Source organism: Emydura macquarii, unplaced genomic scaffold, assembly GCF_026122565.2.
Source record: "Emydura macquarii macquarii isolate MOO-44397 ecotype Brisbane River unplaced genomic scaffold, CSIRO-AGI_Emac_v2 contig_2205, whole genome shotgun sequence".
Taxonomy (NCBI): domain Eukaryota; kingdom Metazoa; phylum Chordata; order Testudines; family Chelidae; genus Emydura; species Emydura macquarii.
This window is the reverse complement of record NW_027132342.1, coordinates 7620464-7636974: the sequence shown is the minus strand read 5'-3', so window position 1 is coordinate 7636974 and position 16511 is coordinate 7620464. Positions and strand designations below refer to the sequence as shown.

Sequence of the window (16511 nt, the reverse complement as noted above, 5' to 3'; positions counted from 1 at the left end):
ATTCAATTTCCTTGGAAATTTTTTGGCCAGCTCTACTTAATGTCAAAATCTATGCAGCCATTCCAGTGTATCTTGCTGTGGAGGTAAATATAAGGGCTGTTAAAGTGGATGTGCAGCACTGGGGGAAGAAGTTCTACACCTCAACACAATTAAGTTTCCTAGCTCTCAATCCAGTTAAGTCAGTCGGTGCTGAGGAGCTGATCCATCCCGGAATATGTTTTCATGTACAGATAGTCAGGCAATGATTTTTTGTACAGCTTCAGTAGATGTCTAACTAACTGATCCAAACTGAAGCCACAGATCCAAATGGTCTCAGACTCAGGGAAATTTTAGGCCCAGATACAAATTTTGTTTTGTTTTGTTTTTTTGTTCACCCTATTTTACAGTTAAAACCTAGTTTCCCCCATCCCTGCATTTTGAGAGAAAGATCACCTCCATCCTCTGGAACCCAGGCTGCTCTCTAAATGTATGAGACTCAGACATTTGGGATATCATGCAGTGAAAGCTGAGGGTTAATGGAGTTTCCTTCCTCCATGCTATCTCCCAGCTAGGTGTTATTAATTTAAACAACAATGGAAAGAGGATACTGAAAACATTACAAGTTTTGCACAATCACTGGGGAAAATATGTATATACACACAACATTTCTGGCAGTGCTTGTTCTTTTCATCCATTAGCCTAAACCCTTTGGGAGCAGAAAATATGACTGGTTGGTGAGACTGATGTATCTTAATCCTTCTGTGTCAATGGTCCAGCTGTGTGAGGTCTGGTTAGAGTATTGATGATATACTTAAAAAGAAAGACAAGGTGTGTTGGGGCTTTTGTGAATAATTTGTAAAAAACTTGCACTGGGCTACACTTGGGTACACATGATGTTAAGGAAGGAGGGAATTATTTTCCAATGGCATTTAGCTTCATTTTCCCAATTCCCCAGTTAAAATGATGAAAAGCAATAGCTTGTCTGGTGGTGATTTTATGCTTCTGTAACTCAAAGCACAGGTTTGTAAGACTGTCTTTTGCAGCTAGTTACAGCACAAACGAGGACCATGAATATTAAAACTTACATTTTCAGTCCTTTTATTTTATGGACATAAACTGCATCCCTGAAAATTGGACCCACATTTTTGGGACCTGAAAATAAAGTGGATGCAAAAAAATTTACCTTAGTAGCCATTGCACTTGTTCCTGCAAATCAGGTAGATATGAAGTAGCTTAATTCATATTTCTGGGCACAATTTGTCTGCATTTGATCCCACAAAGCAGGAGACTGGGCTCTCTACAGCTGGCCCTGAAAGTTCTGTTCTGCAGGTGCACTGGCCCCTGTTCTTAGCAAGTTTCATAGTGGTTTATACCAACATTGTCATTAGATGTTATAGTATAATTAGGTGGTGTAATTATTGCTTATTTACACTAATTATGTAATTGAACATAATTACATAACTCCACATTCAGCTAAAAACTGTTCTAAAAGCCACAGTGATTGAGGCAGTCAAAAGCACAGGTGAAGAACGTTGGGCTAGGCTGACCACCTAAGTAAGGGAATCCATGGTGAAAGATTAGAGGCCCTCCCAGTAAAGCCAGTGTGAGTTTGGGCCCTTCATGGGGGTACCACTGTAAAATATCCCATTACAACTTATTGTGGATGCAAACATTCTCCTAGTTCTTATTAGGAACCTTATGGTTCCCCCCCCCCCACACTCATGCTTGGACACTTGTTGCCAGAATTCCAAAGCTATATGCAATATAAAAGCCCAGGAACCATATTAAAGCATAGTGTTGGGAGTTCTCAAAAGTCAAGTCCCATCAAACATCCCACATATCCTGCTATAAAATCCCTGCCTCCTTCCCCTGTCTTTGAGTTATACTACCGCTGCCTCCTCTCTGTGTGTGTATTGTCATCTGCGCAATAACAAACGCCTGTTAGGCATGTAGCAATTCTCCAAAAAAGGCTGTAGTTTTAAAGTTTAATGTACAGACACCCATGCCCTATGTCATTTGAAAATTTACGTATGGTTAGATGAGGTCTGATGCGGAATTATCATGCAGTGCTGTAATCCTGTGGGCAAGGTGAAACGAGGTACCCAAAATGAGTCATTTTTGCTCAATTCCAGAAACACTGCCAAGTCTATAGTTTACTGTTTAAGTTCATTTGGGCACCTTAAATGGAGTGGTTGTTGTTGTCAGGTAACTTTGACCAATATATTAACATTTGTATTAGTTTTGGAGGGCAAGTTTGGTTTTTCCCCAGAAATGAGGAGTCGTGGCAAAAATGGCCAATAGGGACTTTTTACGCTCTACTAATGTAAAATGTTTTCTCATTGCCTGCTCTTAATTGTCAAAAGTATCTCAGAAGTCAACCATTTTCCTCTCACCAAAGGTTGTTTCATCAGTTGCAGTAGATGGCATGTCTGTAGTTTGTGCATTCCTACTGTTATACTTCTCCATTTGCAAGCTTTTGTACATACAATGTAGCACCTAGTCTGCCTGCTAGAAAGTTTTAGTTTGTAATTGCTTATGCATGAAGTGCTAGCCTTTGAAATAGTCTAGAAACCAGCTTTTTTAGTTCACTGGTCAGTGTTAGAGAGAATACTCACTTTATTATGAATATGCAGAAGCTATGAGAGAAAGAAGCGGCCTGACATGAAGTAGTGAAGGCCAAGTCCACATCTCTGCACGGAAGAGGCATGAAGAGCATATTACAGCTCTGACCACCTATGTCATCAGCAATGTGGCAAACTCATTGGATCCCGCATCACATCCAGAGGTGCTTATCCACATAATCTAGTGGACTGCATGTAGCAGCAGATGTCGGTGAAGAACAAGTGGACAGATTTGAGAGAGGTGCACTTGGTTGTGATGGGACATGTAGCTGCTTCAGTACAGTTAAGAAATCTGGCATCAAAAACAATTTGCTGACATGTCCAAGACGACCAGACCTAAGTCTGGCAAGGAGGGACAATGACAGGAACCATCCTTAGCAGAGGCCTTTCCTTAGCAAGATGCAGAGATGATGCTATTTCAATGGCAGTTGTACTTAGTCACCCCACAGGACATGGGTCTATGCCCCTCTTCCATGCTTATGGAACAATGAGATGGACAAGTTGAATTAGAGGATCAGTAGGAAGCTCAAACTGAAAGGCTCTGTGAGCTAAGAGCCGTGTACGTATCAGGTGCCATGGCTGTCATACAAATGATGGCTGGAGATACATTTCACACATTCATTGAATTGGCTTCTGAGTAGTTGAGGCAAGTCCTGTAAGAATTTGACAAAGCTAATACTGTAACCAGCATCTTTGACAGATACGACAGTTACTCTGTGAAAACTGTAGAAAGACCATGCTGAATCTAAGGTTGGATGCACGAAATACCAGCTGATTGGTGGAAGCCCAGTGCAAGGATACGTCTGCATGCTGTATATGGCTTTTGGGTCTCTTGTTGTCAAAAGGAACCATAATAGTTAGGTTACCTGATACAGATGATTTGATCCTTGCTGTTCACTACTTTCCAAAAATGGAACACAACACACATGGATTTAAAACAGGCACCAGCACAATGGACATGTCCCTCCATACCTCTGCATGCAATTTGGGATGCACTCCTGACTTCTGCAACATGCTTCCTGCTGTACGTGCATTAACAGGATCTGTCTGGGTCATCCCTGTTTGGTAATGGGTGGGGGGGAATCTGTTTAATGTTGTCAGAAGAGAGATCTTGCTAAATTGGGAGTGATGTACAAGCTGCAATTTCTTCAGCAAGGAAGGTGGTAGCAGTGCTGTGTGACCAAAGCTAGACGCACAGAGACTGGAATCGCTTGCACCTCAGTCTAGCTATCAAAAAATTACAAGTCACTGGCCAAACTCCCACTATGTGAGGTCAATGTGGAAGAACATATCAAAAGAGCATTTTGGCAAACAAAGATTTAGATGCCTTTGCAGATAGGTAAATGAGATATTGGATCACCATTGCAATATGGATGGAAAAATGTTGAATACAGGAAGTAGTTCATCAAGGGCCTAAAGGCATCTGAGCTTCTACAAAATCATATTGGTGCCTACCTCAGTTGTACAATGATCCCTATCACCCGTTTCTTTGTCAGAACAATTTTCCCTGTACAGAACTGTGTACGTGCCACAGCAATGAAGACTGTGGTAGCCTGGGCACTCTGAAACCATAATGATGAACAATGATGGTGACTAGAAATGGCTATTACATGCTACCTAAGCACATTTGTTATTAGATTGTGACCTCAAAGCACCATAAGAAATCTCGTTATGTTTTGACGTAAGAGTCATTAAACGAAAACAGGAATGCAGATATTTAGAAGTGTTCATTTTAGCATGTTGTCAGTTTATCCCTATTTCTATGGTGACAGTACCACGACAGCCCTATCTCATACCTCATCTTAAAGTTGACATAATAATCTACCCTCTGTACACACATTACACCCCCCACCTGTCATTTGAAAGCTTACCTTGACAAAATTGGTGGTGTCTGCTGCTCACCTGTGTCTTCAGGCCTCAAAAGTGCCCTGAGATACTACCCTCTGGCTGCCAGCAGTAGTTTTCCCTGCTAATTCCATACACCACTCACTAGGTTATTTTATTACACCCTGGGGTTGCTAAACACAATCCAGTGGCTGAGGCAGAATCCTAAATCTGAAATAGAGACACTTCAGCACAAGATGCTGCACAACAAACTTAGATCAGAAAGACACTGATGGGCTCAATATGGAAAAAAAAAGTGTTGTTCTACTCTCATAATTACCATAAATTCTAGTGCGTCTGTAGGTTCTTGATCCAACAACGCATTGACTTTAATGGGATTATTCATGTACTTAAGTACTCTGCTGGATCAGGCCTAGGTTGGCTTTATGGGATAGTAATAATGCATTTTACTTTTACAACTGGCCGCCTTCCAAAAAACCAAAAAAATATAGATGTTATCAAAGCCCCCAGTGGTAAGAGTGAGACTTAGGTATATATGTCAGAGCCATGCAACTTTTTGCTTAATTACTTTTTAATGACTGATAGGATCTGAAATGTCTGTGATACCAGAAACATGGAGCAGACGTGCTAGGGCTGGAGCTCCCTCAAAATAAATGAGCACGTGCTGCTGGCAGAGCACTCTAAGAGAGGTCCTCTATTTTGGAAGTCGCATTCCCTTCTTCCCCCAAATCTGCCAGAGCCTGGGCGGACCTTCTCCACTTGTGGCATAGCTTCTCTACTTTCAGGCTGTTTTGAGGAGGCTGTAAGCTGAAATGGATATAGTTACCGGCAGACTTTTGTTTTTATTGTGATTCTAACTCATGGGATAGACATTGAGAGTTGGTTTGTATCTGAGCTATCCCAAACACCAGAGAGTAATATTTGGTGGTTTGGTTTAGATCCTTGCCCAGTGCTAGTGATATGTATTTTCAGAAGTTGGCCCTAACGAGATTGTCCTTTATTTTCTTCTATGTGTTGTGGGCATAAACATTTATCAGTTTAAGCTTCCTGAATTTGAATAACTTGTGTCTCATTGCACCATTTATCTTTCAGGATCTGTATTATGAGTTGTGTGTCAGATTTTTCTATTGGGTTGCAAGGCTGCTTCATGAAATCTCTTTCTAGTTTGGTGGATATTTGTATGATAAAAAGCTAAGATTACATCATCTTTAATAAAGGAGAAGATATATAGCATGTAGAAATCAGATTAGCTGTAGAGAAAGAAATCAATCAGGTTGGCAAATGGTATCTGTGGGACAAAGTGTAAAATGTTTGTTTTGTACAATAGTTATTGCAAAAATTTGTTAAAATGGTTAAAAACGCTGTATCGAAAAAACAGGAACCTTTTTGTTCAATTTAAATGACAGTGATCTATTTTTTACATCATGAAATCTTGCAATATTACCAACAAGAATTCCTGATATAGTACTTTAAACAATTGCTTCACAGGACATTTTGAGATAAAAGTGTATATCAGATTGTAAATTGGATGCAGCCAATTTATATATAATAGAACCCACTACAGTAATCCTACAAAATTCAATCAATCAGGAATTGCATTACAGTTTTGCAAATTTGGGATAGAAGCTTTAAAAAGTCTCCAGAACAAACAGGAGCTTTCAAACGTATTTAGGGAACCACCAAGTTGTGTCCAGTATTTGATTTACATGTGATTAAGATATTTTCTGGTTTTGAGTTTCCTGGTCATTCTGTTGGATACTGCAGGTGAAACTAAACAGGGTGGTTGTTCTCAACCTGAAAATGTGACTAGATTGTACAGTTCAGAACTATTTACAAAGTGGTAATTTTTAAAACAGAACTGGGCAACAGATAGTTCAGATGGCCTGTGTTTTTAAAAAGAAAGGGCTAAATAACAGTATCAGCAGCTAAAGGTTCCTAAGGCAACAACTTTTTTCTTTTATCGATCTATGGTTACAACTTCTACTCACTCAAATGATCTTGCATGATCTAGTTTAGATGTTTTAAGCTCCATGGCAAAATTTTGTCTTGTTTCAGAGACCCTCCTGAAGTTAGTGGGGTGGAGGATGCTTGGTACGTCACAGGAAACACCCAGCACCTTGCAGGGTCTGCTTCCTAGTCAGACATATTGGGCAAAACTATCAAAGGGACCTCTGTGTGTGTGAACGCAAACACCGGTGCATACAGCAAACAAGTGCACAAAATCTACATGGGCAAGTGGCCTGCACACAGGGGGAATTACACAATTTCAATGTTTGACACAGCCTGGTTTAAAGTTTGTCATGTTGCTTGGTGTCACTTTCAAAACATCAAGTTTGAGATAAATTAGATTTTCTTCTCGCTTTTGCTTGGTTATATCTATGTATGATCATTACTTTAAAAAATGCTATAGTCCTGTAGTAAGTTCAGTATAGTAAAAAGTTCTAAATAATTTAAAAGTGTTGTATTTTAAATGTGATAGATACTTAGTAAAATGTCAAAATGGGCCCAATGCCCAAACTTCAGATCCACATTTTAAACAGTGTTTGGAAGTATCCAAATTTGGAATAATCCCATTGCAGTCAGTGGAGTTATACTAGCACTTGTACAACTGAGAAGGGAGTCAGGCTTAAGTATCCAATAAATAAGTCTTCAACTGTCTTTTATGTAGAGAGTCTGTTACATCAAACTGAGGCTACAAGTATCCGTTTTCCATCTTTGAAATGCAAACCGATCGGACAAGAGAATTATGGTTAAGTGTAAAGAATATAACATGCCATAAGTATGAAACTGAATGATTTACTCAAAACTTTTTGTAGGAGAGTGGATAAATAGCAAGGTTTTACGCCTGATCTTTGTTCAACTATACCGAACCAGCACTTCCGCTAACACTAGCTAGCAAACTTTTTTGGCATTTCCTGCAGAGGCGCCAAGGACTGAATGAATGTACATAGAGATTAAAACTACCTTTCTGGCCCTAGCCCTCATCATTCTAGAACAGAGGAGAAACATAGTGGGAGGACAGCATAGGGGATACTTGCACTGCCATTGCCCACACAAAAGCTCAGACAAAGTTTGAATCCAGTATCCATGCCTCTCATTCTGGCACCTTTATCATAGAATCAGAGGGCTGGAAGGGACCTTGAGAGGTCATCTAGTCCAGTCCCCTGCACTCATGGCAGGAGTGAGTAATATCTAGACCATCCCTGACAGATGTTTGTCTAGCCTGTTCTTAATCTCCAATGATGGAGATTCCACAATCTCCTTAGGCAATTTAGTTCAGTGATTAATCACCCTGACAGTCAGGAAGTTTTTCCTGATGTCCAACCTAAACCTCCCTTGCTGCAGTTTAAACCCAGTGCTTCTTGTCCTCTCCTCAGAGGTTAAGAAGAACAATTTTTCTCCCTCCTCCTTATGAGGACCTTTATGTACTTGAAGGCTGTTATGTCCCCTCTGTCTTCTCTTCTCCAAACTAAATAAACCCACTTCTTTGTCTTGCCCCAAAGGTCATGCTTTCTAGACCTTTAGTCATTTTTGTTGCTTTTCTCTGGACTTTCTCCAGTTTGTCCACAACTTTCCTGAAATGTGTTTCCAGAACTGGACACAGGTGAGGTTTAATCAGAGCAAAATAAAGTAGAGTGGAAGAATTACTACTCATGTCTTACTTACAACACTCCTGCTAATGCATTCTAGAATCATGTTTGGTTTTTTTGCAACAGCCTTACACTGTTGACTCATTTAGCTTGTGGTCCACTATGGCCCCCAGCTCCCTTTCTGCGGTACTCCTTCCTAGGCAGTCATTTCCCATTTTGTACATGGGCAACTGATTGTTCCTTCCTAAGTGGAGCTTTCATGAGCACCAAATGATTTTTTTAAGAATAGCATATTCAGTATGATAGTACAAATAATTTGGTAAAGTGTGAATAGCAGTAATGGCATGCAACTGCACAAGCAGAAATATACTACACGAGTCAATTCAATGTATTCACTAAAATGGTGTGTTGGAAGAGGGGGTGGGGGAAATGAATTTTAAACAAATTAAACCAACATGATTTAACAACAGTACCAAGCTGAATTGTAAAGGACAATCAGAGAGCCCTACAAGCCTTTTCCACAGAGATTCACATCATATTACTCCTTTTTTCTGGTGATTAAGCTGAAGGGGGGAGGAAGTACCATTAAAAATCTCTGCATTTGATGCCAGAATACTGAAGGCACATCCATGGGAGTAAAGAGTGCAATGAATCTTTAGCTGTTTCAAATGTAATTGTAAATTTCTGCTTAGTAGTAACAGTCTTCATCCACATACAGGGTATGATTTACAGTTGTTTTGTATCAACATCTGTTTTAAAAAACCCAAGAGCATTTATCTTCTAATAGCTATAGCAGATGTTGCTTGATGATCAAAACTCAGGGATTATATTAGATTAATTTAGTTAACTCTAATCCAAAGTGTTTTTTTAAGCATAGCCAGTACCCATGACTGACAAAGCTGTGGGTAGGTGCAAAGTAAATTCATTTACCAGTAACTTTGGGAATTTAAAAAAAAGCAGCAAATACTAAGTGCCCAATTTTATGTTCAGATGATGTCAGTGGGAGCTGTGAAGATAGGTGGTGAATGCTCAGAAATAGAAACAGGAGAGTCGTGAGAAATGAACCCTATGGAGCTGCACCAGAGGAAGAGGATGTGAGAAGGTGGAAGGGAGTCTGGAAAGAACTTGGGCTGTAGTTGCACACAGAAGCTGTGCTGCACCACTATAGTTAACGCTGTACATTCCCCTCCACCCCCACACACAAACAGGATGCAGTTATACTAGTATAAGCATATCTATACCAGTACAGCCATTCACATAGAGGATAGGGATAAGCAATACCACCCTAACTGCATCCATACCAAGGGTTAGAATTATAGAATGCTAGGTCTCTTCCAGCCCTACAGAACTCATCAAGTCCAGCTCCTGGCATTGAGTAGGACCAAGTAACACTAGGCCATCCCTGCCAAGTGGTTGGAGGTTTTTAAGAAAAAGTTGGACAGTGATGGGGATGCCACAGCCTCCCTGGGAAGCCTAGTCCAGAGCTTAACTACCCTTATAGCTAGAAAGCTTTTCCTAGTGTCTAACCTAAATCTTCCTTGCTGCAGATTAAGCCTGTTACTTTTTATCCTCTATTTAGTGGACACAGAGAACAATTGAGGCATCCGAAAATCCCTTTTGAAAAATCTTGGCTGTTGTAGGTTTGCTATTGCTCATTTAAAAAAAAAACCAACAACCCACCCTTTTTCTGCCACACATACATGCACAAAACCACCACCCAACACCACGCTGAAATGCCTGAATATTAATCATGCTGTGCATTTGGGATTTTGGAATTAGGGCTAGACTCTACTATAGTCACAAAACATATCAAATCAAACCAAGTTACTAAAGCATACTGCAATTCCATGTTTCGATTACAACCTTCCTGGGGTAGCAAAATATATTTATTTTTTTCTTCCTCTCCTCTCCACCAAAGCTATGAAGTTATGGAATGGATAAGCACATGAATATGTCTGGAATTATCAGTGTTCTGACTTTATAAAGATGTATCTGTAATTGCTGAGATTTATTTCCTTGAGTTAGCATTCTCAATGCATATAGATGCTTAACAATTCATAATTCTCTTCCTCTCTATTACATAGGGCAGATCGCTTATCAAATACACTCTTAACATTAAAGTGTCAAACAGGATTTGCAGAAAGCTACTATGGTTATAGTTTAGGGTGAATGTTTATCAAATGGTAGATTAGCTGAATCACGTACTGAGCCAAATTATTATTGACTATGATTAAATCACAAAAACAGTTATATCACTGTCATCTAAGGCAGTTTAAAGATTTACACTCCCTTTCTACAATGGTTGTAAGAGCTCTATAGCTAGAGATTTTAGAACAAGATCTTGCCCTTAAGACGAGGCTCGAACTGGGAATTTGAGCAGAACAGTGTGCTATAAGGGCAACAGATCTAGCTGTGAAAGTGACTTGCAGATCTATGCTTCAGCCAGACGTCATAGTCTAACTTATAGCTAACTAATAGTCCATATTTAGCTAAGGTCCAGATTTCTTGGTCAAGGTCCAAACTCCAGGGAAAATAAAAATAATTAGTAAACAACAAAGTGTCAGGGTCAGTTCAAAAAGATCTGGCAGTCCAGATTAGTCCTGCACCCTGCCTACCCCTTGTCTAACTGAAATCAGCATTGGCTGAAATGTATTTGTATTCATGCTGAAAGATACAAGATGGATCATTTGCCCAGCTGTATTTCCTAATTATGGTTCTGATGATCAATACAGAACGAGGGTGAAATCCTGGCCCCATTGACTTCAGTGGGGCCAAGATTTCACATGAGTGCAGAACTGGAGGGTTGTTTGACTGTATAATGTTAAAGGCAGAAAAGCATTGTGTATCTAAAGCTGTAAGAGGCTTTGCCCATACAGCATCGTAGTGCCCCTTCAGTAATGACTAATTAGCATGCCTCTAACCAGTGAAATACTTATAACACAGCAGTGCAGCATATCTGACCAGTATGTAGCAAACATTATAAAGACTTGTGTAATAGAACTTATAGACTCAGACTTGAAGATCAGAAGGGACCATCATGGTCATCTAGTCTGGCCTCCTGCACATTGCAGGCCACAGAACCTCACCCACCCACTCCTGTAATCAGTAACCCAGCCAGAGGTTGTGTCTCTAAGTTCTTACATCATACTTTAAAAGACTTCAAGTTACAGAGAATCCACCATTTACACTAGTTTAAACTTGCAAGTGACCCATGCCCCATGCTGCAGAGGAAGGCCATAAACATCCAGGGTCTCTGCTAATCTGACCTGTGGGAAAATTCTTTCCCAACTCAGACTCTGAGAAGGTGGGCAGGTCTCACCAGACAGACACCTGGGAAAGAATTATCTGTAGTAACTCAGAGCCCTCCCTATCTAGTGTCCCATCACTGGCCATTGGAGATATTGGCTGCTAGCAGTCGCAGATGGGCTACAGGCCCTTGTAGGCAGTCCCATCATACCATCCCCTCCATAATCTTATCAAGCTGGAAATACCTCGCCTGACTGACCTTTGCACTTATGTAACCACATTTGTCGGAGGCGCTCAAAATGCTTTGTTTATTTCACAGTAGCCCTCTGAGACAAATAAATAAGCCCTTTGTAAAATGGTTCTCAGGATACATCACTTGTCCAGGACACTGGAAGAATAACCGTTAGATCTGGTTTTTCCCAGTCTAACCACTAGACTGTGGGCATAACCCAAGGGTGCAGAATCCATAAATAGGCTACGACCACTTTCCCTCTAGCTAGAGGGATGGGGAGGGTCTCAGATTTATATTGTAACTTGGGATGATGGTCTTAGAAAAGCTAAGAATCATGCCACCTGCTTCCCAGGCACAGTAGTTCAATAAAAGGCTTATCAGATGTGACTGACACAGCACTCCAAGCTTGTGGTTAAGGCAGTCAAAAACATCCATTAAACTGGCTTCATTCTACTAGTCCGCCCCCCCCCCCCAACTATCCTTTGCACTGGCCTATTCTCTCTCTCTGTTCTCTAGTTTTTAAAAATTCAGCCCACTCTGTCTTGCTGGTTGTAGTTGATCAATCTCCTCTCTAGCCCACTAAACCAGAGATATCGCCTGCCAGTTACTCAGGAGGCATGGATTCAGCTGAGCATGAGAGCTCTGTTGAAGTCAGCTGGCTGCACAGATAGGACAGGGATGGTTCGACACAGACTTTGCCCAGAGTTTCTATGCTTTGTTAAATTCCTGTCATCTTTTCTCCTATTGAAGTCTTTCCCAAGTGAGGGCCAAGGCCCCAATGCCTTTCCCACAGGAGAGGAAAAAAATTATAAAAAGCTTTGAGGGCAGATGTGCAGTTTCTTCTTCCTCTAAGGGAAAGGGCTTGAGCTTTCTCAGGCAAAGCAAGTAGCAAGGCCTCTAAACATTACCAAGCCCAGGGGCTGTAGTCACAGCAAGCTGCGTGTCCCCACCCCATAGAAGCATTCACCAAAATAGAGCAGCAGTAATTTCTGCTGCAGAGCTGCTGGCAGAAGTTGCTGGGGGAAGGACACATTTTTGGGGAGGGGGGACAGGGACAGTGAAGAGGTACGGAGTCGTCATGTCAAGTGTCTGTCCTGCTTGTGCATGGTCTCTTTGGATAGCACCATCTGCTTTTTTTCATCTGAGCCTAACAACTGATGGGGTGGAGACTGCAGCTATTTTCTGCCCCAGCTGACATTCTACCCCAGAATTTTGTTCCATTTCTACAAATCCATGATTGGCTCTCCTAGGTACTAGCACAATGCAAGTGGTAACACTGGCAGAAACTTGGCCTGAATTCAGCCCTGTTTAAAAAAGTGTTTAAATTCTTAAGTTGTTCCTCTGCTGCCCAACCAGATACATTTGGTTAAGACCTTCCAGTCATATATTTTACTCTGTGAGTTTGTCTACACTGGACTTTCTCTCAAGTTAATTTGTTGCCAATCGTAGGCTGAGCCCTAAGAATAAAGCGTGAACATTTGTCGTCTGGAACAAATGTTTGCAGAGTGTCCACACTACCTCAAGTTAATTGGTAATCAGTTGAATTGAGGTAAAAGTCTATGTAAATATAACCTATAGAGCTTGTCCATAGAAGGGAAAAGGATTGGAGGGAGGGGTTACATAAGTGATAGCTAAAGCATGATAGATATCAGTTTTAGAGTCCTAGATGAAATCCTGCCCTCATTCAAGTCTATTAGATTTCACTTCTAATGCAGATAGGGCAAGCTGTAGTTTTAACATGTGTTAGCTAGTCAAGGCAAACACTAGGCTGAGCTCCAGAGACATTTGTCCCAGAGCAAATGTTGAGTCGCATCCTGCTTACCCTTTACAAGAAAAGTTAAACTGCCTCACGTTAGGTGGCAAGCAATCAACTCAAGGTAACAATAACTAGTGTAGATAAGCAGTCAGTCTTCCAGCAATTGTGTAGAAATTTCACTCTGGCAAGATTTCTTTGCAGAAAAGATTTAATCATTTTGAAATCTAGAGTTTTGTGATCCAATATTTAGTCTCCAGTAACAAATGTTGTCAGCATGGAGTGCTAAAGCATCAGAGAACAGGGCAGCTTCCATGCCCTGCACCACCTTTTCACACAACTTTGTGATAAAACTTTGCAAGTCACAGTGCACCCAAAAAGTGAGTTAATACCAACCGACAGAAGTAAGCAATTCAGCAAGGGAATTAAATAATCATGCATTATGAGATTCTGCCTATCCAAAGTATATACTGTATTTATAAAGTGGCCCACCATGTGATTTAGAACTGCTCTAATTTATGCCAGCAGTAAAAGTCCCATAGGGACCACTGCGCAATCTTCAGCTAGTGCAGAGGGCCGTGTGCTCCAGCCTCACCTTAGTCTGTCCCATTTACCCCTCCCCCCACAAAAAAACAAGTCCTTTCTGCAGAGGGTGGAGGAAGCTGGTGGCATGAGGGCATAGAACTAGCAGACTGAAATTAGACCCTAATGTTTCCAGCACCAAAAATTCTCTCATACATATTATCTACTTGTGACTATATAGGTTTAAAACCATGAAAAGAAAAACTGCTCTAAATAAAACCCATAGCCATTCAACACCTCCCCCCCCCCAACCAAAAAGCAAACAAAACAATGCATTGTGTTTTGGTGAAGCAGGGAATAAAAACAAACAAACAAACAACAATGGGTATTTCAGAACACTGACATCAACGCTCAGCAGCACAAGAGCAACAGCTCTGAAATGACTCCCATCCTGCCAACCTTGGTCAAGAAAGGTTAACTTGATGTTCAGCCTTTGCACAAGGGAGCAGGTACCACATCCATTTGCTGCCTTCTATGATAATGCAGTATTGTGTTTGGTAATTTCAGATGCTTCAAGTGAGAGACACACTACCACCATTTTCCAGGAATATTCAAATGCAAATGGAAGTAACTTCAGGGGTGTTTGCTGCCCCACTTTTGAATGTGTGTTCTGCAAATATTCCATCAGACAACTTCACTGACAGATGATAGGCACCAATCCAGCAATGTACTTGTACTTAAAGTCAAGCTGAGGTGTAAAACTACATGTCCTTTCAGTTAAGCATATGCTGAATTTCCTTGCTAGATTGTGGCCATAGTGAATACTAGAATATTCATGTTAATCTTGTAATCGTAAGAATATACATTAGGATCATGGAACTGAAAATACTATGAAATGTGTGTTCAATTAAAGCTCACCAGCAGAGCTGGTGAAAACAGATTTTTGATCTGAATGAGTTATTACCCACAGAAAAGTGAATTGTGCATATGCATAATAAATGGTCATCATGAGATCTCTATGCTTACAAAGACACATTTCACAAGCATACATGGCTGACAGCTACGTACGGCAAAATGTAATGAAGCTGCACAATCTTATTCCATTTGCATTTTGTAGTTTTAGTGTGACAGGACCAGGGACAGCTAGACAGAAATGTATTAGAAACCTCAGATTAAGTAGAGACACTCCCCCTTCCCTCCCCAGGGTTTCATGTTTCCTTTTAGATTCTCATGGTACAACCAAAATAAAAGTAGATTAGAAGAGTTTATGGCTACATTCCCTTTCACCTGCACATTCTTCAAAGAATAAAACCCATCAATATAAGCAGGACAACTCTGGGCTCCAGAGTGCTTTGTGTTGGTTTAGGCCTCACAGTAAGCAATCCTCGTCTGTCTAGGGAAGTAGGCTTAGCCTTCCCCTGGCCCATTATACCCACCGCCTATGAGTTAAGGAACACTAGATTGTAATCCTGCCTTGGAGTTGCAGGACTCCCAGGCTCGTCTTTCCATTCCCCAGATCATCCATGTGGGACAGGGCAGTATCCTCCTCCCCCTCCCCCCCAATCCATTATGTCCTCTATGCATACTCCAAAACAATGCAGCCATCTCAAACTCATGCTGAAAATGGCCCTTTATGCTACTCTCCACCCCTTCCCCCCCCCCCCCCCCAGTCTTGCACAACCCACTCATACCATTTTTACTGTGTCTATATTTCTAGATTGCGTGAGTATATGTAAAGGTTGGATTCCAAGGATAATATGGCAATATCTGTTTCTCTCTTGTGGTGAAAAAATCTGGCCTCATTTAAGTCAATGAGTGTCTAATCATTGACCTCACAGTGGCCAGGATTTTGCCCTAGCTGTTTTTTTTGTAGACAGAAAACATTTAATAATGTAAAATGCTAAAATATTGTAAAATAATTTCCTGTTTTAATCTTTTGTTGTGTGTCATAGGTGGTAGAAACCCACATGATTCTCTTTCTAAACTTCAGGCTAATAGCATTATATAAACCCAGATTAACATTTTTAAAAATATGTTCACATGTAGGAGAAGAATTTGGACTGGTTCCCTCGAATGCGAGCCATGTCCCTGGTTAGCAATGAAGGTGACAATGAGCAAAATGAAATTAGAAACCTGCAAGAGAAGTTGGAGTCAACCATGAGTCTTGTAAAACAGCTGTCCAGTCAGCTAGCTGAGCTCAAGGAACAGGTAAGTGTTTGGGTAGAAAACTGACATATGAACACATACTTAGAGAACTAGATTCTGTCTTGGGTCATGGTCAGGAGACCTTTGTTTAAGAGACTTGTCTCAGTAAGGTTTTATTCCTGACTCAATAAAGCTTTGAGCAGGTGCAGATAAGGTCCCAGCAAGTTTTTATTCCATTAACACAATTAGAGAAGAGGTAAACAAGAAATTCAGTTTTGAAACCTTAACGACAGGATGGGGGGAATCCAGTTACCAGATAAAGTTGTTGAGCTGTATGTAGGAAATAACTGCAAACTAGATGAAATTGTTTTAGTTTAACTCTGAAGTTAGTCTACACCTGCCCCGCCCCCCCGCACACACAAGTCCATGCTTTGCATGAGACAAATCTCATACTTCATTTAAAAACTGAGTACAGGATTCCTTTGATGAAAAAACTTGCAGTTATTTTGCTTATATGTACCTTTCAAAAAGGCCTTTCTAATGCTGTTGCACTGTAATTGCATGTGCTGCTGCTAAAT

General features: G+C 40.8%; 1 protein-coding gene and 1 long non-coding RNA gene across 3 annotated transcripts in view; one reads left to right on the top strand and one right to left on the bottom strand.

Moving 5' to 3' along the window:
• LOC137160627 (uncharacterized) overlaps positions 1-16511 on the bottom strand; it is a 51812-nt gene that overhangs the window by 4890 nt on the left and 30411 nt on the right. The gene's annotated exons all lie outside the window — the stretch shown is intronic.
• Positions 1-16511, top strand: part of ITPR2 (inositol 1,4,5-trisphosphate receptor type 2) — a 328286-nt gene that overhangs the window by 307843 nt on the left and 3932 nt on the right. For both annotated transcript variants that reach the window (XM_067559269.1, XM_067559270.1), the window contains exon 56: positions 15835-15996. In XM_067559269.1, coding sequence (XP_067415370.1) covers positions 15835-15996 — 162 coding nt within the window. The remainder of the gene's footprint in view (positions 1-15834; positions 15997-16511) is intronic.